Source organism: Idiotropiscis lumnitzeri, chromosome 13 (genome assembly GCF_059441095.1).
Source record: "Idiotropiscis lumnitzeri isolate Australia: NSW breed Sydney's pygmy pipehorse chromosome 13, RoL_Ilum_1.0, whole genome shotgun sequence".
In the NCBI taxonomy this organism is placed as follows: domain Eukaryota; kingdom Metazoa; phylum Chordata; class Actinopteri; order Syngnathiformes; family Syngnathidae; genus Idiotropiscis; species Idiotropiscis lumnitzeri.
The window spans coordinates 1,748,925-1,774,926 of NC_142403.1; the positions used below are offsets into that span (position 1 = coordinate 1,748,925).

The 26,002-nt window shown below is 45.9% G+C and overlaps 1 protein-coding gene across 2 annotated transcripts in view; it reads right to left on the reverse strand.

The window, feature by feature from the left end:
• LOC148324008 (myomegalin-like) overlaps nt 1-25,387 on the reverse strand; it is a 50,964-nt gene extending 25,577 nt beyond the window's left edge. For both annotated transcript variants that reach the window (XM_088312829.1, XM_088312830.1), the window contains exons 1-3: nt 25,065-25,387; nt 7,038-7,090; nt 6,266-6,333 (exon numbers count right to left, since the gene is read on the reverse strand). In XM_088312829.1, coding sequence (XP_088168955.1) covers nt 6,266-6,333; nt 7,038-7,044 — 75 coding nt within the window. In that variant the 5' untranslated portion in view covers nt 7,045-7,090; nt 25,065-25,387. The remainder of the gene's footprint in view (nt 1-6,265; nt 6,334-7,037; nt 7,091-25,064) is intronic.
• Between the last annotated feature and the right edge of the window lie 615 nt (nt 25,388-26,002).

Here is a 26,002-nt window from a genome sequence, read left to right on the forward strand (position 1 = left end):
ACAATTACGTAAACAAAAGTTGCACGTTTTGGAACATTTGAGGTAAACCTTTGCAAGCACATCGATAACATGCACACCACACAGAGTGAAAAAAATTGACTCCATTTTATTTGATCAAGCGGTTGCACTAAATAAAACCTGGATCAGTACATACATCTACTTAAAATGCATCTAAATACAGATGATTCTTATTGTATGGAGAGTCGATTCAACACACCATTTCTTTTCAATGCATGAAGGCCTGAGCTGAGATTCTCATGCAAGACCTGTCAACCGCGTCCCCCGCAATGCCACACTTATTCAAACTGAGATGAAAATTTTACTTGGTGACTGGACATATTTTGGGTGGAACTGACACCAAAAAGCAACCAAAGACTGAAGACTTTTGACATTTTTTTTCAATTGTACAATATCATTAGACGTGGCATGCTTAACTTTGATGAATGGACCTTTGACAAGTTGAGATAATTCTTTTAAATATTTGTATTTTGGAAGCCCTTATTGAGATCATTCTAATCAACCACACCTTCAGAGAAATAATTAGCGGTGGACATTTGTACATATATTTCGAGGGACCTAATATCAATATAAATGTTGCCTGCCAGGAGGAAGGGTCAAAATATAAATTTTTTGGAGAAAACTGCGCAATTTAGATTTTTTTATTTACAATTTCTCACATTGTAAAGTATGAAAATTATGACAATAATATTGTATAAAAGCTACATCAATTCACAGACTATACATACAAAATGTACATAGTTAACTCCACGTACTGTAGCTGATTAAACCTTCTCATGCTTTGCAAGAGAAAGTACGTTCAAACTTCTGATTTGTACTGTAAATCCAAATTAAAAACATAACCTTCAAAAATACGGAGCTCTGTCTTGGTAAGACATGCCCAATATTGCCACTCCGTTTACTCATAATTGAATTCTGATGGACTTTTCATAACACAAGATTTTCTAGAAGTGATCACTGAGACCAAAATATCAGATTAACTATACCCTAATTTAACTTGAGGTTTTAATGGCTAAAATTATTTGCAAGCCTCCTTCTTCTATCAATCTAAGTCTCACTGTGGTCAGCTAGATTTCACATTTATATGTCACCATGTGTTTTCAATTTCTCCGGTGGACTAATAAAGGCCATTTGAGAAAGAACAATTTCAATTGGTTGTTTTTTTTTTCTTTTAAACAAAATCCCCAGGATTGCAAATTTTGAATGTTTGGCATTTATAAATACTGCCCTGTTGAAAGTTTTTTTTCAGCAATCTGAAAGCAGGATATATTCCCTAAACAGATGCAAATGGATTGGGAGTACATGTGCACACACTGAGGTACAACCTGGATCCAATAATTCAGACAGCTCTATTACAATGATAGAACCAACATATGCTACCACTGTCAAAAGAAACTTGATGTAAATCTACAGTGGCATGGCAAGGTCAATTAACTTTAATGTGTTCTGTCAGAACGTGGACACTTTTCTGACATGAGCTTGATGGTTGCCCCTCCTCCATATTTCAAATCTGTGCATTTCATTTGGCACAAAGACTGAACCCCAGATGTTAGAATACAGGAGCACTCTTTGAACTCCAGTCTATAATTCTCAGACTATTTAAATATGTTTTTACTGATTTTCTGTACTGACACACACACGTGCATGCACACACATACACGAACACGAACAGACATAAACACCATCGGGTCGGGACGAAGTAAAAGGAAAAAAGATAACAGTAATAATAATAGTATACAAAGGGTAGAAAATAATTTTACTTTCTGACATTTTTTCATTCTCTGAGATGCTGCTGTAGAGATCATGGCATTGACCAACTTTGTGAGTTCCCGCTCCGCCAAAGTCGTCTTTCTGCAGCTCTTCATTTGATTGACTTTCACAATATTTCAATCAACATTGTAGAGCATCATAATGTGTGTTAAATGTTGCCCGCTCTGCATCCATTGCAGCCTGATCATCCTGGAAGGGGGCTTGCCCCATCTGTGGTCCCATGGGTTTTCATTTTCCCCAGATGATTTTTAGTTTTTAGTTTTTCCTTGTCCTCCTGGGGTTTAAGATCAGGGGATGTCGACCGTGGGCATGTGAAACGCTTTGAGACTTTCTTTCGATTAAGGGCGATAAATAAATTTGACTTCACTGACTTTTTGTCTGTGGTGGTGTCTAATGGCCAGTTGTCAAAGCACATTTGTTCATAATATGTATGAAGAGATTAAAATGGTGGATTTTTTTACCCTAGACCAGTGCTTCTCAAATAGTGGGGCAATGCAGAGGGGGGCACGTGTTACCCTGGGACACATGCTTTTTTCCGCCGTCGTACGGCTGAACAATATATGGTTTTGAGACCATAATTGCAATCTCAGACAACGCAAATTTGAGAGAGTAGGTCACGCAAACTGATTAAAAAAAAAAAAAAAAGCGTCGCTCTGTTGCTCGTTGTCCCAGAAGTAATTTCTTTCGCCGCTACTTGAATACGAGCCGCCAAGCTCTCTTGCGCCGCAGCAGTTTGAGCTTTATTTGTATTATATCTAAGTCCGTGCACAGCAGCACAACAAGCTGCGCGATAACAAATAAATACCCCACTAACAAGTAGCGATCTAAACGAGTCGGCGAACGAGGAGGCTCTCAGTGTGCTAATCGCTAAAATGAATTACAGAGTACGCTCGACTTTTAACAGAAGTCTGACTCAAACCGCGTTTGGGCGGAGAGCCAGCAGCTATGAACATAAATATTGTAATGCAACCATTACGTATTGAAACATAAAATACGACAACGGCTACGTTAGCCATTTAGCAGGCGCTCTCTGACCGGAACACAGAAACAGATGTCATCACGACGAAGAGGTTCGATGTTAAACGTATAGTCAATATTTGTCGTCTCATCAATATTTGCACCACACAGAGTACTGAGTTTTGAGTTCTTCACAATAATAGTTCTCTTATATAATAATAGTTCTCAAAATTATATTTCTTATTAATTTTTGCTAAGAGACATTTTATTGACATAATCTTACATCAATGTACAAAGAACATGTACATTAGCACAAAATGTAAAAAAAAAAAATGGTGGTGGGGGCGCAAATTATTTTCTTCTTGGTAGGGGGGGCGTGACAGAAAATAATTGAGCAACGTATGTTTAGACCAAAATTATTGCTAAATTTAGTTATTTAGTCTGATCAGGGCTAAAAATCCACTATAACAACAACAACAAACTCAGGAGTGTAGGATTCCCATCACTTACTTACTAATGTTTCGATTTTACAATTTGTACTGAGCTAGGACAGACTGTTGTTGGGATTCTATTTTTCCAAGGAGGACTTTCAGAGTGCTAAAAAAATGATAAAAAAACACAGCATAGATCAGCATGGTTTTGTTGTGCTGTGCTGTGCTGGTTTTGCTGCCACCAGCAAGACGAGCAGCAAAAAAAAACAAAAAAAAAAAAAACAGGGTTCTTGTTGTCACCTGCTGCAGGGCAACAACAGCATGTTTGCCCTGCTGGGTGGCTGTGTTTCAGTTGTTAGAGCGGGTTGCTCAGTAACTGACGGTTCGGCTGGTTGAATCTTGGCTGGTTTTGCTGTTTCATTGCTGCTGGTTTTGCTCTTGACACCAGCAAGGCCAACATGCTGCTTTTGCCCTGCAAGTAGCTGGTGACGCCAGGAAGATCATCATGGAAACACAAGAAAATCAGGCTGTTCTATGCTTTTTTTTTTAAATTATTGGTTGAAAGCATGTAAAACAAGGAACTTCACACCGCTATATAAAAATGTTTGGAGAGCTAATAATACATATGGGTCATTAAAAAAAAGAAAGAAGCCAAAGAAGGACTTTTTCACCAGCGCCAAATTCTTCACGTGTTTTTTCACGATGGCTGTAGGATGGGCGCGCATCAACAATGACAGATCAAAAGTGAGGTTGACGAGTGGAGAAAAAAATCATCCGGGTATTTTACATAAGCCTCACTCGGCCACTCGTTTTCTCTTCCTCCATCAAGCCCTTTTGATTGGCCTGAATGATGACTTCAGCTGGAAACCTAGGTAGATTAATCCAACCTGTGATGTTTATTGCTTGCAATAACATCAGTGATGAGCCAGACTATGACATTGTGGACAGCAGCCCTTTTACGCAGCTTTCTCCCGCTGGAACATACAGAACATGTAACTGGTCAGTGGTCAACTGACTGGAGTCTCAAACATTCCTCAACAGAGGCTGATAACACACTCTGTAACAGCCATGAAATCCTGTTTCACCTTTAACTGGACACAAACATTACATAACCAAGTTAATGTTGGTATTGCAGCCAATCAGATGGCTGGTTAATATTCCCTTTATTAGTCCCACAATGGGGAAATTCGAGATTCGAACCCAGGCCTCCTGGGGAGACTGGGTCCTGAACGCGGCGCCTTAGACCACTCGGCCATCCTGGCAGCCAGAGATGTTGTGAGTAGTGTGGGAATTCAAGTTTAACATCAGCAAAGTAAAATCGAGAAGCAAATCACCCTCTCTCACTTTTGTTACTCAATTATGCAATAACGTAACAGTGTCTTCCTTTTCAAATCACCATACATTGCAGTTTCTGTCTATTTCCATGGTAACCAATCACAACAGTAAAAGATTTTCAAGCGGGGTGTCAAAAGTGAGTGGCCCCTCGTCCATGTTAGCAATGTGGTTAAGCTGAACGTGTTTGTCGGCAAACCACCTTTTCTTTGTAATCCGCTGGAAGTTGCTGCGCCACGGTCGTCTTTGCCCGGATGGATAGACGGCGCATTTTCCTGATTAAAAAAAAGCACCAAGATGGACCTCCTTCAGAATGTTCAATTGTCAATTCTTCTGCAGGAGTTACTGCCCTCTGTGGAATAGTGACTGAAGAGACGCTTCTCTCGGGATTTTCTTTGATCACTAATCCATTGTTCAGTTGGTTTTCCAACTCGGGCCACCTCGCCTTGTTTCCACGGAAACTCGCCTTTGTTTTGGCAATGCTCACCATCCATGTTATCTGTTTTAGTTGCCATACTGTTACCAAAGGTGGATTATCCTCTGTGAAAAAAAACTTTAATAATAAAAAATAAAAATAAACAAAAAAAGATAAATGATCTTCCTGCTTCCTCCACAACCATGGATTCCTTGAGCTTGAATTCTCTCGCGGCTACTCGATTCCAATGTCCCTCCACGTAACTGATAGCTTGCAGTTTAAACTTTGGTTCATAGGTATGTCTCTTCAGATGTGCCATTTTTGGGGATTCTTAGCCAAAGCAATGTTTTATAGGATGCACTTACTGGCTCTACACGTCTGCTCATACTGGGGACGTGCCTTTCCATGGTCTTTTATGCCCACCCTTCACCCTTTAACGCACAGGTGTCAAACTCAAGGCCCGGGGGCCAGATCTGGCCCGTGACCTCATTTTATGTGGCCCGCGAAGGGCAAATCATGTGCGTCAACTTCCCGTTTCTAGCACATTTTCTTCACTTTTAACAAGATCGGGATACGAGATATTGACATTTATTTGTCACCAATCCTCCCTTTTTAAAATAAATGGCTTTCCATCAATTTGTTGTGTGTATGTGATAACGTAAGTTGATCATACATTTATATGGGTTCACAGTCGTAACGGCCCTCTGAGGCAAACCAGAACTACGTCGTGGCCCATCCACAAAAATGAGTTTGACACCCATGCTTTAACGTCATTAGTAACGCCTGCCTTTCCTCTATATAAGCAGCGCGTCGACAGGAAATGCTCCCAGTTAGTACAGCAGAGTGCTCATGAATGTAACACAATTCCAGATATTTGTAACTCGGTCCACAGATAAGGTACTCCCCTAAGACAGCTGGAATAGGCTCCACTCCCCCCCCCCCCCGTGACCCGTGTGAGGAAAAGCGGAACAAATAATGGATGGATTGACAAAATGTATATTGTTTAAAACTCCACCCGATGCCAATGGCAAGGCACCGATATTGAACGAGTTAAATCTACAAATGAACTTGGCTACTGCTGATGTAATATCAGTCAAAAGGCAGAGGGCTGCTTCTGAGTCAGGTATAAGCAGAAGCCGCAATCAGGGTTTAACAACCAAGATGCACTGCTCAGACCACTTTGTGTGGAATGCAATTCAAACTTACATTTCAATCAACACAATACAATGTTGCCTCATTTAACCTATACTTCATCATATCATGGAAAAGGAGAAAACAAGATAGAATGTTAAATAGTGTTTTGTATTATATTACATTTTTGTATGAAAGTTCAGGTTCTTACCCGTTCAAACCCTCTGAGGCAATGCATCTGCTCCAATGGCCCCCTGTCGGCGTCATCAGATGAAAATTCTGTACAGAAGGAAACTTGATGAATGACTTATGATTTTGCTGTCTATACTGCGAATAAAACTGGACTGTGCAGGCTACACTACACTAAGGAAAAAAAGAGATTATTCAAACAAGAGAGTACATATTCATTTCAGTCCCTGCCAAGTGATCAAATCATTTAACTAATTAATCACAAAAAATTCCATGATTAATTGCGATTAATCACATTTTTCACCCACCATTTTTTGTGAAGCTTGTAACAGATATTTACTTCAATAATATCTAAGAATGAATGCAAAATCACCAAATATGGAGTATATTTAATTCAAAGACTGTTTTAATAACTTTTTTTGATTCTTGAATATGATCTAGAAGGAAACATCTCTACAGACATTTTTCTCGGAAACATTTCTCAAAACTTCCCACAAGCACCACACTCCAGCAAGCTTGGCCCAGTTGTAACTTGAGCAGAGAGTTTTGTTCTGAGATCATATGCTAAAGATGAATATGGTATAATATTTGCAAGGTATGCAAATTATTTTTTAAGTAACTCAAACAGAGTTAACTGAGTTAAAATATTTAACTGAGTTAAACATTTTTGGATTAATCTCTAGAGTTAACGCTTTAATTTTGCCAGCCCTAATTTACTTATTTTTTAATCTCACCTGTCAAAGTCAGGAAACTGTCATTTGATTAAGCATGATTTCTGATATTTGAAGACTCACCTGTCATCGTCCCGATCTTCCTAGGCCTGTCTTGTTAGTCGCGGCAGTAGTATCTGAAGCAAAATGCAGTTCCTTTAGAAACAACCCCAAAAGAATTTATTTTCCAATTAGATCCAATTGTTGTTGTTGTTTTTATTTTTTTCCTGTGTGGCACACAAATTCACAACCAGTGGTCAACAACAATGAGACCTAAAAATGGTTTTATGACAATGACAATTGGCACATTCACACATGGGTTGTGAAAACTGAGCACAAGCACACACAGTCATGCCGAGGCAGCAGAGACCATAAAAATAAATGCAAGAATCTGCACAATCTTTCCTCCACTTGGATCAGAAAAAGCTTTCATAGTGACATAGCTTTGCCAAGGATATGTGTTGATTACAATGCAAGGTCACTTTTAGCTGCTGCCAGAAAGGCAGTCCAGGTTTAGAAATATGTGTGTGATGTGTTTATCAAGGCAGAGATGGCCGGGGTGAGTCTTTCAGTTACTTGCGTGTTAGGTTAGCGTAAGTACATGTTGAATAAATTTGCAAAAAGTACGTTCCGTATTGAATTTAGGCCCAATGTGAAAAACAGCATTTGGTTCAAATAATGCCACAGGCTATTGACTTGCACGTAACGTGTTTTTAGGATTTAGCTTAGATTTTATCAATATATTCAAACATACGTTTGAACAAGTTTGTCAGACAAAAATGTGTACTCCACATTGGGAGTTCCACATTTCATGCACGCAGGCTTGTGGTGTTTATTGTACTTTTAGTAAAAAAAAAAAAAATATGAAAGAACCTCTCAAGTAAATTAAGTCATTGATATAGTTGGAAATAACCCACATATCGGTCAAGCCCCCTCTAAAGCAGAGAGTGAAAAAAAAATCTCTGGTCTTCCAGTAATTTGAGTACCTCAGTTCAATAATGTTCGTGGAAAGCCTCGAGTACCATCTTATTTAAGTGTACACTAGAGAAGGCCGTATTCTTAAATAAATATCAATACCAGCTTAAAAAAAAAAAAGTGAGGGCGCACACATCATTTTCAACTGTTTTTGTTAGTTTACTTCACTACGCAATTGCGCAGAAAACCTTGTACCTAATGGAAGATTGGACTGGTCAGTGTAAGGAAATGAGACGTGGCTTGAGAGTCAACTGCGAGAAAGAGGTGTGTACGCATGTTGCGCTTAGACAGTGCCTTCGGATTTCCATAGCAAGTAGCAGCTGCATTGTGAAACGCTGATGGTTATCATGAGTTATAAAAAAATTGAAAGTAAAGGAGGCATTACATCTGCTTCAAAATATTGATGTCTGAGATTAATTTCCAGGCTTACTTACATGGAGTCAGAGTAGAGCCGTGCCGCATGTGGAAAAATAGGCTGTTAGATGTGATAGTCCTGACATTTTAGGCAGAGCATGTCAGACAGTCGAAATAAATAACATAATGAGCATATGTGCTGCTTGTTGATGTAATTCCCCCATTGAAAAAAAGATTTACGTGGTGCGCTTGGGATGTAGTTGTTTTGTGTGCAGTACTTCCTATTTACTTCCTCTTCTTCAATGTGAAGTACTGTAAAGTCGCTTTTTCTTAGGAATCAAAGTGTGAAAACTGTGTTTTCTAACAGCTGATCCACACGCAGTAAAAAAAGCTGAATTTCTAATAAACAAATAGACACTACACAATCAGTGACCACAATATAAAAACTAAATAAATTACTGAGTAAATTCTGACATTTACATCAACGACTGAAATTATTAAGTCGGTTTTGTTGGTGTTAGTTGTTGGGCAACCCTTGTTATATTATACTTCCTCTAGTGATGACTAGTGAGCGCTTTTGTTCATCTATGTTTCTTTGAGACTTTAAATTTTGCCTTTTTTTTTGTCTTTGTGATCACACTGCCCTGGTTCAGAGTTTCCCTGCACCCTGCACCAGAGTCTTCCACTTTTGCCTCCTACATTACCATGCAAACCCTACCTTTGGTTTCGTGACAATTCTACTTATCTTATGTTGCTACGGTAAGCTCAGTTAAACATTGTCAGAATGTTTAGCCTTCCATGCCCCTGCTGCGTCCAGCCCTGCTCTCCATTTTTACTGTGTAGTTTTGTATATAAAAACTTCGCCACTTCCGTCTCACGTTTTCTTCTGGGTCCAAATCCTGCTCCTTGTGTCATAGTACGACCCGTCTTGGACCAAGCAGACTCATAACACAATCCACCAAGCCGTGAGGGCACAGAGAGCACTGCTTGGCAGACACGAGCGCCCCCAGAGGGTGATGATGAACTATATTCTGAACCTTTCCACCACTCAATGGCCGTCCAGTTGCCGCCCAGCGCTCCACCACTGATTTTCCCCGGGAACCCAATATTCCGTCACCTTGCGAGGCAAGATCACAATACCATTCTGCCCTCTTCCTGTCTTCATCGGGGCGGCCAATTGAGCGGGTGATCTTGGGGGCCAACGACAGCAACCATACCCTGGCATGGGCCCTAAGGATCTGCTCTTCGCCCCAAGTTCTGCAATGGCGAGACTCCCCAATTTGGCTGGTCTTCCTGGGGTGTATTGACCTCTCCAGTTCCTGCAACAACGCTTCTGGTGGCCCCGGACGGTCCAAGATGTCAGGGAGTTTATCGCCGCTTGTCTCATCTGCTCATGTGGAACGCCCTCTCACCATCGCCCCATGGGTCTCCTGCGACCTCTGCCCATGCACAGCCATTCTTTGTCCCACCTGTTGATTGATTTCATCTCTCGTCTACCTCTCTGATGGAAACACGGTGATATTGACTATGGTAGACCGCTTCTCCAAGATAGTTCATTTCATTTCCCTAACTTCCCTCCACCCTTGAGACTGCAGACATCCTCATCAATGGCATCCCCATTGACATTGTTTTTGACCGGGATCCCCAGTTCACACCCCATGACAAATTTTCTGTAGAGTCCTGGGTGATTTCTCTAGCCTGTCCTCAGGTTATCATCCCAATGGACAGTTAGAGCGAGCCAAGGACTTGGATAAAGCCCCCAGCTATTCCTCTTTCAGTTTATGCCCATCTCCGTTGTTGTTGTGCCATCTGGAGACATGCCAGACCTTCCTTGTCCCGTCCGGCAAGCCCACAACTCAAATGTCAACTTGCCATTATACCTACCTTCCCATGACTGTCCCCTCCAGACTGATTACTGTAAGCTACACCCCAGGTTCATTGGCCCTTTTGAAATTGAGCATGCCTTTAAACAATCTGCTGTCCATCAAAACCTCCCAGCCTCCCTCCAGGTTCACCCCACTTTTCATGTCTCTCTTCCTAAGCCTGTCTCTTCTAGCCTCTTCAGCCCTCCTTGCAAGCCTCTTCCTCTGCCACTGGTCATTGACGGTAACCCCACCTACACTGTCGGCAAGATTTTGGATTTATATTAGGGTTTTCAGTACAGTATTTAGTTGACTGGGAGGTTTACGGCCCAGAGGAACATTCCTGGGTCTCTAGATCTATCATCCTCAATCCTTCCCTCCTCTGGGACCTCCCTCACATGTTCCCTCACAAGCAGCTTTGGGTTCTTGATGTTGTTAGTTGCTTCGGCCCTTTATTTGCTCAAACAGGGTTGGGCGCGGCCTGCTGTTATCTCCAAGTAAGCCTGTGTTACTAAGTTGTAAGACTGTTTAAACTCTCATTTACTGCTGCGTCCAGCCCTGCTCTGTTTTTAACTTTGAATTTTTGTATAGAAAGACTTTTACTTTGCCACTGTTGTCTCATGTCTGCTTCTGGGTCCAAATCCTTCTACTTTCCTCACAGTTTATTTATTTATTCATGAATCTACTTCAACTTCTTTATAGATACAATTCATATTTGTTTACCTTGCATAACTGCATGTCCTATATTGCACAATACAACTAGTGTACAATTTCTGTAGTTACTTTACGCTGATGACTTGTGCTGGATGGAACCAGCCAGGGATGGAATCTGGACAGTAGCTGCAGATTGCGGGCCATGCGCACACCTCCCAATGAACATCAGTCATGTTGGATCGGTCCTTGGACTTAATGTTTTTATCAATGGCCTGATAATTCTGCTCCACATTCACTACTATAGCCAGCCAGTAAGCGCCCCAGGTGGACCAACTGATGAACTGTGAGGTTGGGCCGTGATCTTGACGCGATGATCAGGAGAGGGTCTGATATGTGGTCACTTTCCCAGGTCCAAGAAGACAGAGAATGATTTCATGACACAGTGCCTGGTAATATAACATAGTGACCGTCATGAAAAAAAAAAGTTGTGTAGTCTGAGCTCTGCATTAATTATGAGTACCGGCAAATTTGTGGCTTCTTTATTAGCAAGATTGTCCGCGACCATAATGACAGTGTGCCTTCAAATTGTGCTCATTGTAGGCAAAACCAGTGTAGTACTGCCAAGTGGCTATATTTCTGGACAAATGAAAAGGTCAAAAAGTCAAATGAGGATATTTTTTTCTTCTTGAGGTGTCTTCATTGTAGTTTGAATACTCCGAAACAATTGCTCGCTATTTAAGTGCAGTTGCAAAAAGGCCGTTGCCTTTTTTAGCGAATCCCTTATGTTCTTGATAAGTTTAAGATAAGTAAGGATAAGTTTAAACTGAAATTTATATTTGTGTTTGAAACTGAAAATGTTTGTTTACAAGAAAATGGCTTGATGCAACGGGCAAAGTGAATTTAAGAAATATGCAGACCCGGCGTCATGGGTGGTCATTGAGAGTCAGCCGTGCCCGCCCTGGATTGGAGGTTGTTTAGAGAGGCCAACCCTCTATTCTTCTTCCAATCTTGATCTGTCGTCATTCAATTTAATAAATCTAACCAGTGAATGAAGGAAGCTAGGCTAGCGATAGAGGGGGTCCGGTAGCAGGGTCATCCATCCATCCATTATCTGGACCACTTTTCCTCACTGGATCCCAGCTATCTTCGAGCAGTCGGCGGGGGGGGACACCCTGAACTGGTTGCCAGCCAATCGCAGGGCACACAGAGACGAACAACCATCCGCGCTCACACTCATACCTAGGGGCAATTTCGAGTGTTCAATCAATCTCCCGTGCATGTTTTTGGAATGTGGGAGGAAACCCGAGTACCCGGAGGAAACCCACGCAGGCACGGGGAGAACATACAAACTCCACACAGGAAAGCCAGAGCCGGGATCGAACCCACAACCTCTGCTGTGTCTCACTGTGAGGCCATCGTCCTAACCAGTCGGGCCACCGTGCCGCCGTAGCAGGGTCATTTAGTTGGAAATAGGTGGTAACAGAAATGACGAGAGGCTCTGTTGGTGAATTAGCATGGACATTCGGATAAAAAACAAAAAACAAAAAAACAAACAATAACAACAACAAAAAACAGGACAAGATGTGATGACGTTGTGAACGAAAGCGAGCAGAAACTATTCGTGCTGCCTTCCCTTAGTACAAAGATTCATGCTAGGACGGTTAGCAACAGCAGTTTAATTTTCCAAGATGGCGGCGCGCATAGACGCAGCGGCTAACAGCTCTCCCTCCCAGTGCTCCTTATTACTTTTTATTAGTGTTTGTTTTCTCTAATCTCGTTGTACACTTGAGTACAATGACAATAAAGGGATTTCTAATTCTAATTCTAATTAAGGAGCACACGCAAGGTAGATAGGTGTGTAACTCTGCATTATGCTGTTCCTTGTGCTCTTTAGCTGTTGTATTTACCTCTCCACTCCTGAATATTTACTTCACTGCTCAACTAGACTTTAGTTGAGGTGCCAGAGGGAAGGATACGCAAGAGGTGTATCACAGAAAACTGAACATCACTCGCCAGAGAACACAGGAAAAAGGAACTAAAACGGACGTTCTGTGGGGGTTCGGGTTTGGGGGGCCTGGCAAGTTCTCCCTTTTCCTCTAGGTTCCGGCAGTCTCCCGCCAGGCACGCCTCCGACCGGAGAGGGCGTCGGCTCCTGCGCACCTGCAGCTCATCATCAGCAATCACCGCGGGGGTTTAAAGCTCAGCGCTGCCAGGAGCCAGACGCCGGATTATTCCGTGACCTACCTCGGTACCCGGTCCACGTCGACGTTCGCCTCGTGCACGTCTGCTCCTTGTGCTATGCAACCCGAGTTAACCTTTGTCTGTCCTCGCTCTCCCTCCAGCCGCCCAGCGCCTGCCCGAGCCCTCACCTCCGCCGCCAGCCGCCGAGCCCCGGAGCGCCGATCGCACCTCGTTCGCCCGTACGCCGCCTGCCTGCCCTTCTCCGCTTCTGTCGGCTCGCCGCCGCCCTCACCTCCACGCCGCTCTCCTCGCCTGCGCTCCTCCCGCCTCAGCGCCGGTCCCCACCCAGCCCGTCGCCTCCGCTGCACCTCCGCTGGCGTGCACCTCTCCACCGCTGCGAGCGCTCCGGCACTGGCTCGCCGCTCTTCCACCTGCCCTCCTCTCCTGGCCTCCGAACCCGCTCCTCTTCCCCCGATCCTTTCAATAAATCCTCCTCAACCATCCACGCTTGCTCTTGGGTCCAGTCTTCCTTCCTCACGGTTCTCTGAACCATTACAGAATAATCCGGCCAGCCCAATGGACCCAGCGAGCCCGGATCCCCTCCAGGAGGCCCTCTCCCACCAAGGCCGACAGCTGGGACGGCACGAGAGGATGATGCAGGAGTTTATGGACTCCGTCCAGGCTCTCCACCACCAACTCGCGCTCCTCTCGCAACAGGTGAGCTCTCTCCCCTCTGCTCCCGGCCTACCGGAGAGCACCTCCCCGGTCCCTTCTCCCCCCCCTCCGCCCGCCGTGTTCCCTCCGAGCGGCAGGGAACCCCATGTTCCCACGCCGGAGCCCTTTTCCGGTGATCTGGGCTCTTGTCGCCACTTCATTTTGAGTACCTCGTTGGTGTTCGATCTCCAACCCCAAAGTTACCCGACCGATCGAGCTCGAATCGCCTACATGGTGAACCTGCTCCGCGGCCGCGCCGCGAAATGGGTTACCGCCTTGTGGGAGGCCTCGGCGCCGGCGATGGCCTCCTACCCCGATTTCTGTCAAGAGCTGCGGCGGGTGTTCGACCATCCCGTCAAGGGACGCGAGGCCACCCACCGATTGCTCGCACTCCGGCAGGGTTCCCGGTCCGCCGCCGACTTCTCGGTGGAATTCCGCATCCTCGCCCACGAGTGCGGGTGGAATGAGCCCGCGCTCCGGGGAGTGTTCCTCGATGGTCTGACGGACCAGCTCAAGGACGAGCTGTCTGATCGGACGCGAAGGTCGCCCCGACCAACGGCACGCCCCGCCACGCCTCCCGCCGACTCCCGTCCTCGGCTTCCGGTCTCGCCTCCCGTCGGTCAGGAGGAGCCCATGCAGCGGGGGAGGACCCGCCTGGATCCCCAGGAACGCCAGAGGCGCCTCTCGAGCCAGCTATGCCTCTATTGTGGCAACCCCGGTCACTACATCGCCGATTGCCACGTGAAGCCAAAAGAGGGGGCGCCGCTGATCAGGAGTCCCGCGGCGAGCCATAACGTGTCAGCTACGGGCTCCTCTTCACGCATGTCCATCCCAGCCCGCCTCCTATGGCAAACCCAGTCCCTTTCGATCACCGTCCTGGTGGACTCCGGAGCGGACGGAAACTTCCTAGACCTGGCTCTGGCTCGCCGGCTGGGGGTTCCCCTGGAGCCTCTCCCTTCCCCTCGGCGCGTGGTGGCCCTTGATGGGCGCCTCATCTCCCAGGTCTTCCAGCAGACGGGACCCCTAACCCTTATTGTCTCCGGTAACCACCGGGAGACTATCCAGCTCCTCCTCATTCACTCGCCACAAGTCCCCCTGGTCCTGGGTTTCCCGTGGCTGCAGTTACACAACCCCACGATAGATTGGAGGAGATGCTCCATCACCGGGTGGAGCGAACTTTGCCACTCACAGTGCCTGCTATCCGCCGACCCGGCTCCCCGATCGGCCCCTCGCTCCCCGGTTCCACCCAACCTGGCATCCGTGCCCTCGGACTACCATGACCTGGCCCAGGTCTTCTGTAAGGACCTCGCCCGCACCCTTCCTCCCCATCGGCCCTATGACTGCGCCATAGACCTCCTTCCCGGGGCCCCGCTTCCCAGCTCCCGGCTGTACAACATCTCCCGTCCGGAGAAGGAGGCCCTCGAGACCTACATCCGCGACTCCCTGGCGGCCGGTCTTATTCGGCCCTCCTCCTCGCCCCTGGGAGCGGGGTTCTTTTTCGTTAAAAAGAAAGACTCCTCCCTTCGCCCCTGTATTGACTTCAAGGCCCTAAACGGCATCACTGTCAAGAACAAGACCTCGCTGCCCCTCATAGACCCCTCGTTCGAGCCCCTCTGCGACGCCCAGGTCTTCTCCAAACTAGATCTACGAAACGCTTACCATCTGGTTCGCATCCGGGAGGGGGACGAATGGAAGACAGCCTTCAACACCCCCCTCGGACATTTTGAATATCTTGTTATGCCCTTCGGCCTCACCAATGCTCCCGCCGTCTTCCAAGCCCTCATGACTGACATTCTCCGGGACCTGCTCAACCGTTTCGTCTTCATTTACCTGGATGACATCCTCATCTTCTCCCGATCCCTCGAGGACCATCGCCGCCACGTCCGTTCTGTACTCCAGCGCCTCCTGGAGAACCGCCTATTCGTCAAGCCTGAAAAGTGTGAGTTCCACGTACCATCGATCCACTTTTTGGGCTACGTCATCGCCCGGGGTCAACTCCAGCCGGACCCCGCCAAGATCCAGGCGGTGGTGGAGTGGCCCACTCCCACCACTCGCAAGGAACTCCAACGCTTCCTGGGGTTCGCCAATTTCTACCGACGCTTCATCCGTAATTACAGCAAGGTTGCCAGCCCCCTCACGGCACTCACCTCCACCCTTACCCCCTTTCAGTGGACTCCAGCAGCGGCACAAGCTTTTGGGCACCTCAAGGAAGCCTTCACCAGCGCCCCGGTCCTCAGACACCCCGATCCCGCACTCCAGTTCATTGTGGAGGTGGATGCCTCCGACACGGGGGCGGGAGCTGTTCTCTCCCAGCGGGATCCCGACACCCAAAAAACTCATCCGCGCGCCTTCTTCTCCCGACGCCTGTCCCCCGCGGAGAAGAATTATGACGTCGGAAATCGGGAACTGCTGGCAGTCGTCTGGGCCCTCCAGGAGTGGCGACACTGGCTGGAGGGTACCGCCGTCCCCTTCCTCGTCTGGACCGACCATAAAAATCTGGCCTACCTGCAGTCGACCAAGCGGATGAACCCCCGTCAAGCCCGTTGGCACCTCTTCTTAAGCCGATTCAATTTCACCCTTTCCTTCCGTCCCGGGTCGAACAACGGCAAGGCGGACGCCCTATCCCGGATGTTCGCTCCACCTGCCAGTCCGGAGATCACACAGACCATTCTCCCTTCCTCCTGTCTCCTGGGGGCGGCCTCCTGGGAGATCGAGCGCACGGTTCGCGAGGCGCAGAAGACCCAACCCGATCCCCGACCTGACCCCTCGGATCTCCTTTTCGTCCCCGATGCCGTACGCTCCCAGGTACTCCAGTGGGGGCACTCTTCCTCGCTCACCCAGGCGTCACGCGTACCCTTCGCTTTCTCCAAGCGCATTTCTGGTGGCCCAGTATGGCAAAAGACACACGAGAATTTGTGCTGGCCTGCTCGGTCTGCGCCCGCGGTAAGGCCTCACACTCGGCCCCGGCAGGTCTTCTCCACCCCCTGCCTATCCCGAGCCGCCCCTGGTCCCACATCGCTGTGGACTTCGTCACGGGCCTTCCTCCATCCAACGGACACACAGTCATCCTCACTATCATCGACCGCTTCTCCAAGAGCGTTCACTTCGTTCCCCTTCCCAAGCTACCCACCGCCTTGGAGACGGCCACGCTCCTGACCCAACACGTCTTCCGGCTCCACGGCCTCCCGCAAGACATCGTCTCCGACCGGGGTCCCCAGTTTTCATCCCAGGTATGGAAGGAATTCTGTAAGGCGGTGGGCGCCACAGCCAGCCTCTCGTCAGGTTACCACCCTCAGACCAACGGGCAGACCGAGCGGGCCAATCAGGATCTGGAGGCAGCGCTGCGGTGCGTGGTAGCCCGGAACCCCGAGACGTGGAGCGAGGCTCTCTTGTGGATCGAGTACGCCCACAATTCCCTCTCCTGCGCCTCGACAGGTATGTCCCCGTTCATGGCATGTCTTGGCTACCAGCCCCCCCTTTTTGCTGAGCAGGAGCGCGCAGTGGCGGTTCCCTCGGTGGAGGAACACATCCATCGGGCCAAGGGAGTCTGGGCGGAGGTGAAGGCTTCCCTCACCCGCTCGGCGCAACGCAACAAGCGGCTGGCGGACCGTCGTCGAACCCCGGCTCCAGACTACCAGCCCGGTCAACAAGTCTGGCTCTCGACCCGCGACCTTCCCCTCCAGACCGAGTCACGTAAGCTGTCCCCGCGATACATTGGTCCCTTCCCCATCACCAAGATCATTAACCCCTGTTCCGTCAGGCTCAAGCTCCCCGACTCCCTCAAGATCCACCCCACCTTTCACGTTTCTCTCCTCAAGCCTGTGTCTTCCAGCGTCCTAAGCCCTCCGACCATCTCCCCTCCACCCCCCCTGATGATCGACGACCACCCAGCCTTCACTGTCTCCAAGGTGTTGGACGTTAGACGTCGGGGGAGGGGTTTTCAGTTCCTCGTTGACTGGGAGGGTTACGGTCCGGAGGAACGTTCATGGATCCCCCGCAAGCTCTTCATAGACGACTCCCCGATCAGGGAGTTTTATGCCTTACACCCAGACAAACCAGGAAGGACGCCAGGAGGCGTCCGTTGAGGGGGGGGTACTGTGGGGGTTCGGGTTTGGGGGGCCTGGCAAGTTCTCCCTTTTCCTCTAGGTTCCGGCAGTCTCCCGCCAGGCACGCCTCCGACCGGAGAGGGCGTCGGCTCCTGCGCACCTGCAGCTCATCATCAGCAATCACCGCGGGGGTTTAAAGCTCAGCGCTGCCAGGAGCCAGACGCCGGATTATTCCGTGACCTACCTCGGTACCCGGTCCACGTCGACGTTCGCCTCGTGCACGTCTGCTCCTTGTGCTATGCAACCCGAGTTAACCTTTGTCTGTCCTCGCTCTCCCTCCAGCCGCCCAGCGCCTGCCCGAGCCCGATCCTCCGCCGCCAGCCGCCGAGCCCCGGAGCGCCGATCGCACCTCGTTCGCCCGTACGCCGCCTGCCTGCCCTTCTCCGCTTCCGTCGGCTCGCCGCCGCCCTCACCTCCACGCCGCTCTCCTTGCCCGCGCTCCTCCCGCCTCAGCGCCGGTCCCCACCCAGCCCGTCGCCTCCGCTGCACCTCCGCTGGCGTGCACCTCTCCACCGCTGCGAGTGCTCCGGCACTGGCTCGCCGCTCTTCCACCTGCCCTCCTCTCCTGGCCTCCGAACCCGCTCCTCTTCCCCCGATCCTTTCAATAAATCCTCCTCAACCATCCACGCTTGCTCTTGGGTCCAGTCTTCCTTCCTCACGGTTCTCTGAACCATTACACGTTCGTCACACTACAAAGCCCTCATCCCGATTCCCAACATATCCGTAGTCCTGTGGGTTAATTATGTTAGCAAACACCACATAGTCATGTGTATTAGTGCATGTTTATGCTAAAACATAATTTTGGAGTTGACGAAATGCACACAGAAGGAGAACGCTGTTTTTCATTTGTCTTGTAGATTTTAGGATGAACAGAAATTATTTCTCAACACTGTTGCAGTTGTCAAAATGCCACTACTCAGCCAGAAGCACATCAAATTTAGGTTGAAGAAGTGGAAGGAAACCAACTGGTCATGCCTTATTAAATAAAAGGTTTTCTATTCAGTTTTGTATGTTATTATATTTTTTTGTATATATTTTGTTTTTGTTTAATTTATATCTAGCACTTGTTATGCAGCTGTTTATGTTTTTAAATGCGCTATAAAAAATGGTGAGTTGAGTTACTCAACGAGCAAATTATGTGACTGTGCTGATCGCGCACCTTGAGAAGTTATCAAACTGCCCTTATTTCCTGGTTACTCAAGACTTCAACCGTTTCATATCTATCTGATTTTTTTCTTTCATTTGATTTGTACTTATTGTAAACAAGCACACAAATAAAAATAGCACAATGGAGTAGTAAACAGAAAGAAAAAAGTACAATATGATAAAATGCAGTTGATAAAATAAAGTTTGAGAAGGGGTGGAAGGAAGCAGAGCTATTGGAGTACAGACCCTCTTTACATTATAACATCAAAATCCATAAAAACATACATGAAATGAATCCATACATTTTAGAAAAAAATAAAAGATTAAATCAAACTCTTTTTGAAACAGAACAGACTAATTGGGTGTCATGATTGGCTATAAAAGGAACTTCTCTGAATTGCTCCGTCATTCACATGCAAAGACGAGGCGAAATTCACCTCTTCGTGCGAACTGTGCGATAAAATAGTCAAACAGTTTAAGGACAATGTACCTCAACATACAATTGCAAGGAATTTCAGGATTTCATCATCACCGGTCCATAATATCATCTAGAGAAATAGCGGCAAGGTCAAAAACCAACATTGAATCTCCGTGACATTTGATCAGGTGGCGCTGCATAAAAAAAACATCAATTTGTGAAGGATGTGAACACATGGGCTCAAGAAAACTTAAGAAAATATGTGTCAGTTCGGTGCTACATCCATAAATGTAACTTAAAACTCTTCAATTCAAGGTAAAAGCCATTTATCAACGACACCCAGAAACACTGCTGGCGTCTTCTTTGCATCTCTAAGATGAACTGATGAAGTGTTGTTTTGTCTGACGAGTTCACATTTCAAATTGTTTTGGGAAATTGACTTCATGTCCTCTGGGCCAAAGAGGACCAGACAGACGACCATCCAGCCTGTTATGGATGCAAAGTTTAAAAGCCAGCATTTGTGATGGTATGAGGCTGTGTTGGTTCCATTGGCATACGTAACTTACACATCTGGGAAGGCACAATTAATGCTGAAGGGTACATACAGGTTTTGGAAAAACATGCAGCCTTCTCAGGAATGTCTTATTTCAGCAAGACAATCCCAAATCACATTCTGCACTTGTCACAATAGCATGGCTTAGTAGAAATAAGAGTGCAGGAAGTAGACTGCCTGCAGTCGAGCCCCGTTCCCATTGAAAATGTGTGGCATATTATGAAGCGTAAAATACGACCCCAAACCCCAGGAGATAAAAAATAAATATATAAAAATCTGTATCTGCCTGCAGCCCTAGTGAGGATTAACGGTATAGAACATTTATAGATGCATGCTACTCATGACGGAGGATGGGAACCGTACTGAATTTAAACATGCCTTAGTACTCTCACAAGGGTCAAATGTCTCAGACTTCAGGTTCAAATTGCTCTGAGAGTAACATATGTGCTCCCACATAGTGGGCATTTATTCCCTCAACCAACACATTGAAGAGTTTTGTTATACTGTATATGTGAGTCATACAGAAAATCCTGCCTTTGATGAAAAAAACAATCAAGTTAATATATGAACATTTTTGTTTTTGCATTTTTGAAAAATACAGACATAATTATCAAAACCACCCATTTACAAAGATTTAGGGGAAAAAAGTGAGAAGTATATGTATGAATAAAGAAAAGCCGCGATTCGATTTGATTTTCGATTTTCAGTTCCCGATTAGTTTAGATTTTTTTTTAAAAATTGCTACAATGCTTGTCTCTGATTGCTTGTGTGGTGAATCTTAACCTTTAACAATGTTTTTATTCTGAGGTTTTTCTTGTATGTAATTCTGTCTCTCTTAAAATATATCTACTACAGAAAATAGAAAACATGGTGGAAAAACTAAACTTAAAGAATAAAAATACCCCCCCAAAACTTATTTTAAGTGGCACTCATGCAACAACTGCTCTCTTTTAAAAAGGGATCGATTAACAAAGGCAGGATGTGGATTTTAGTCAAGCCCACGAATCTGCCCTCATGTGTGTGATGAGCTGACTCTCGAAATGGACAAAAAATGTCGCAGAACACATCCAAAGCGCCACTACCAACTGTTTGTGTATGAAGAGACGTGAGACAGCAGTTTGCTTGTATTTCCTTATTCTGACATTACGTAACCTCAGGGTTAGAGCCTATACAGCAATTACGCAGCCACGCAGGGCCCCGACTTCTCCAATGGGCCCCGAGCTGGCAACACATATCCATTGCCGAAACAGCCCATCTGTGGCGGTCCGGGTTTGGGAGGAGGGCCGGGCGGTTCTGATTGCTTGCAGGTTCGCGACCTTCCCAGCCAGGCACTCCTCCGGAGAAAGTGGGCGTCGGCTCCTGCGCACCTGCGGCTCGTCAGCAGCAATCAAGGGCTGCATAAGATCCAGCCACGCCAGGAGCCAGACGCCGGATTATCTCGTCAACTCGTGTGGTACTGGCCCATGTCCCGTCACGCTGCTCGCTCGCCTGATCCTGTGTCCCCTCGTGCCTGTCTGACCTCCGTGCTCTCGTGTTTCCCTTCCAGCCGTCCCGAGCTTGTCCGGACCCGAGCTTCCCGCACCCGCTCCCGAGTTCCTGACCGGCGATCGTCCCGCCAACGCTCTCCGCCACCCGCCGCGCCCCGGCCTCTTCCGCGCCGCGCCCGCTGTGCCTCCGCCAGCCCGCCAGCGTCTCCCGGCGCTCACCGCTCGACCGCCTGCCCGACCACCCACGCTCCCGCAGCCGCGCTCTTGGCTCGACCCGTCGCGCCTCCTCAACCCTTAATAAACCCTGATTCCACCATCTCAGTCGCTCTTGGGTCCTCTTTCCCTCACACTCGGTTCGGTGAACCGCGACACCATCGCTTATGTGCACGCGCAACGTGCGCTCCATTCATGGCACACAAATAATGACTTCATCACACTTTGCGATGATTGGTCCACAAGGCAACGTGCAATTGTGTGTATACAAGGGCACCAAGCAAAATGTCGAAAATTCTGTTTCCAGTGGGTGTGTAAATCAACAAAAAAAGAAAAAGTGAAGACCACAAACAACAATCTCGAGGTAAGAGCGGAGATGTTCAAATTGAGAATTAGCGATTTACGTGGTCTACGTTGTCTTGTGACGACGCAGGGGAATGCAGCCACTATTCCTGCATCATCACACGACGGAACTTGTTAATACTTGTCAAGGAGGGGAAAAAAACTTAAATTGTGTCTATACGCTTTCTCTTCATTTTATTTTAGCTCGCGTTAACTAAATGCTAAAGATGTCTGCGCTCAAAGTTAGGTCTTGCATTAGGCTTTTTTGGGCTACTTATGTATTTATTTTGTTTAATATTGGTTTGGCACCAACATGCTCACAATTTTATGTATTGTGGCACTCATGAGGCACTCAGAAATTCTGACAGTTTTATTTTTGACACAAGTAAAAGTACTAGACCGATGCTGGCAAGTCAACAGTCTTACAAGATCACCCAACATCAACTAAAAAACTGTCAAACAACAATCAAAGCAATACAACCTACAGAAAACACGTATTTCTCACACAATTCCCATCCCAAGCGCCACAATGCATGCTGGGAGTGTCTCAGCCTCCCACCGACTTACAGTATTTAATCATTTCGCAGCAACAACAACAATAATAATTATAAAAATATATCAATAATAAAAAAAAAATATATAATAAAGATAAAGATAAAGATGTCCTTTAATAGTCCCACAATGGGGAAATTTGCAGTGTTACAGCAGCAAAGATATTGATCACACAGAAGCGGCGGCGTAATGTAGGCGTTAATGTATAACATTAGCAGCAGACATTCATAAAAAGCATGCAAATATACACAGTATATACGTATATACACAAATCCCCTGTATATACATACTCACATCCCACAACATATACAAGTGTAAGGAAACACTCCTAAAGCCTGTCCATGGTACAGAGGGGAAATAAATAAAAACGCTGCAATGATAAAAAAATACTGAATGATTGAAAATACTGCAGTGATAAAAATACTGCAATGATAGAAAATACTGCAATGATAAAAGTACTGTAGTGGTAAAAGTACTGCAATGATAAAAAATACTGCAATGATAGAAAATACTGCAGTGATAAAAGTACTGTAGTGATAAGAATACTGTAATGGTAAACGAAATACGTACGTACAGCATTGGTCAATATTTAAGTACAGCATTGGATAAAGCACAGTAGTAGTGTGTATTGCATTCTTGGACTGCACAATTGCACTAATGCCCTCCCGTTTGTAGGCCTGACCTAATGTTCTTCTTAAAAAGTCTGACAGCAGCCGGCAGGAAGGAGCGGCGAAATGTCTCTTTAAATAATAATAATAATAATAATGATAATAATAATAATAATAATAACGATACAATCCTATTGATACATGGCACTGTACTTTATTTATTATATACCTATTTACTAATTAGGTGTAGGTACTCATTATGGTACTTTAAAACTAATTTACCTGAGATACTTTCCTTGGGCTCGTTTATCATATAATTCATAAATGCATTAATTCTCACTTCTTCTGTGATATTAGGTAGAAGCTATTTTTTTTGGCGTATAAATATTTATCACTAATCTATTGCATTGAAGTGTAACTTTAATGACTTCACTCAGCTGAACCATATTAAAATGCATTAGGAGGCAGGAAAATGTAATTTTTTTCTGGGGTGAAGTCCTGACTTGACTTGAACTGTGGTAACTGATTATAAAGGATCCAATGCTTTAGTGGTGCTCTTTTTGGAATGACAAAAAGTATAAATGAAGAGATTGCTGCAGTAACATTGACATGCTGGGCTTTAGAGTCATCAATAGCGGCACCGTTGGTGCTGCTCATCACTTAGAGGGCCCACAAAGGAAACTTTGCTTAGGGCCCACAAAAGACCTGCATAACCTGCGCCTCCCACGTGCCACTGGGGCATGCTATTATAAGAAACGGGTGCAATACCATAATCCCTACAACACCAACTGTGCGTATTTACTTGCATTGGGCACGTTCATGGAGAAGAAGAAAGAAGAAGAATGAGACAAAGACGAAAAAGAAGGAGCCCAATAAGGAGATGATAATAGCTCATAATAAGCTAAGCGGATTTGAATAGTAAATTAACCAGCTAATGATGTTTAAATAAACCTCTGCCATCAGCATCTCTCCCACGGCGGCTTCATGCACGGATGCTTTTTTTTGTGTGTGTGTGGCACCAGAACACAGTTAGGGTATGACAATTTTATATGAATAAGGCCGGAGTGTTGTGGCCGGAAGGGTAACGAGATCGCGGTCGGTAGGTGGGGAACTGACCGTCAAAAAAGGGTCAACCACCCAGCTCTGTTGTGTTCTCATGTTTCCATTAACTGAACTGAAGCAGTACACCAGCAGCAGCAGCACTAGCAGGTAGCCACACGTAATGGTGGGCTCACTTTCGAAGGCTCAAAGGAGTTAGGATTGACGAAGGTTTGCAAGTGTGTGGACAGCGAATGTTGTTTTGCGTCCTGGAACAACCACTGATGAAAATACATTCACTACGCTACGTGGGTGCACACTTGCAAACCTTTGCTGCTCAGTGAAGTTACAGCCCTAACATATACTCACGTAGCGCAATCTAGCATCCGTTACGCTCAACCCCCCAAAACTTCCCTCCAAATCTGAGTAAAGGCACCACAGTAATAGTGGCGTTTCTGCTCTATCCAAGCCACAACTACTTAGGCTTCAAACCCGCCCACCACCGCATCACTGACTCGAAAGTAGAGGGCGCTGACCACTGAGTTAAAAGGCTTGGCCAGAACCATTTTTTGAAGGCTTCGTCGAGGGAGGTTTTACTAACGAACACCACTGGTATCCGTTGCTGACGCATCCAGACATTTACTTTGAAATGAATGAAAATTGATGAGGATGCTTCTCAGGGAAATACCTCATTGGTACTATTATGTAACATATTGTGACATTAAGGTTCATTTTTTTCATCTATCCATTATCCAAACCACTTACACTCAGCCATTTATCTCTTCTAATCAAATTGCAGAAAGTTACATTATGTACTTTAATGACACACACAACTGTGCTGGTTAAAAACACATAAAAGCATAAACACAAATATTCCATGGCTCATTAGTAAAAAAAAAATCACGTACCTGCATGTTTCCAAAAAAATCTCCTCAATATTTCAGTTATAGAAATAAAAAGTTTACAACCACAATTAAGATTCCATTAGGTGGTCTCTGAGTGTCTCCAAAACTATGAGCAGCATGATTCTGTCAGATTGCCTGCGCAAATCAGAAGACATCTGTCTATCATCAAAAGATGGGTAGATAATTGTGTCCCGACAAAAACACCTAATAGAAAAAGCTGAATTTATCAAGAAGTTTGAGACATTTTTTTCAAATCCTCAGAGCCAGAAGAAAATGAGGTTCCCGAAGAAGAGAGCCAAGCACCCAGACTGTCATTTGACGTGGCAGAACGCAGAGGCTTAGGAGGAGGTAAACACCACTAGGAAGCAAAGGTACACACAGGCAACCTGATTCAACTTGAAAGAGCAACCTGTTTCTACATGCTCCAGACCATTTTTTGATGAGGTCTGTGTATTTGTGTTTGTGTATAAGTGTACGTAATTGCTTGTAAAAAATAAAAAAATAAATAAAATAAAAATCACTATTCTGTCAATGGTCTATTCACCGAGAATATATGAAAGTAGGGTGGGCAACAAAAATGTGCTTTAGAGTGTATTGTCAGTCCTCCTTCCCCTAAAGGTGTATGTGGCAAGTTTCTGCATGCCATAGAACTTGGTATGAGTCCACACACAGCCCTTCAATAATGCAAACCTGAAAGAGAATTCCATTCTGTAGTTCATTGTTTAGTAAACAATGCTGAATAAAAACCAATCTCAATGTAGAGTATAAGTATATTTTCACATGTAGGTAATACAGATGACAGATTTGAATTGTCACAAATTGGCTGTTCTGGCTGTCTTAGAAGATTTTTCGCCTCTCATACAAGTAGAATTCAAATTGTTCTTTATCAAGGATTGTTCTTTATCAAGTCAAGTAGAAGACATTCAAAGCAAAGCGATTCT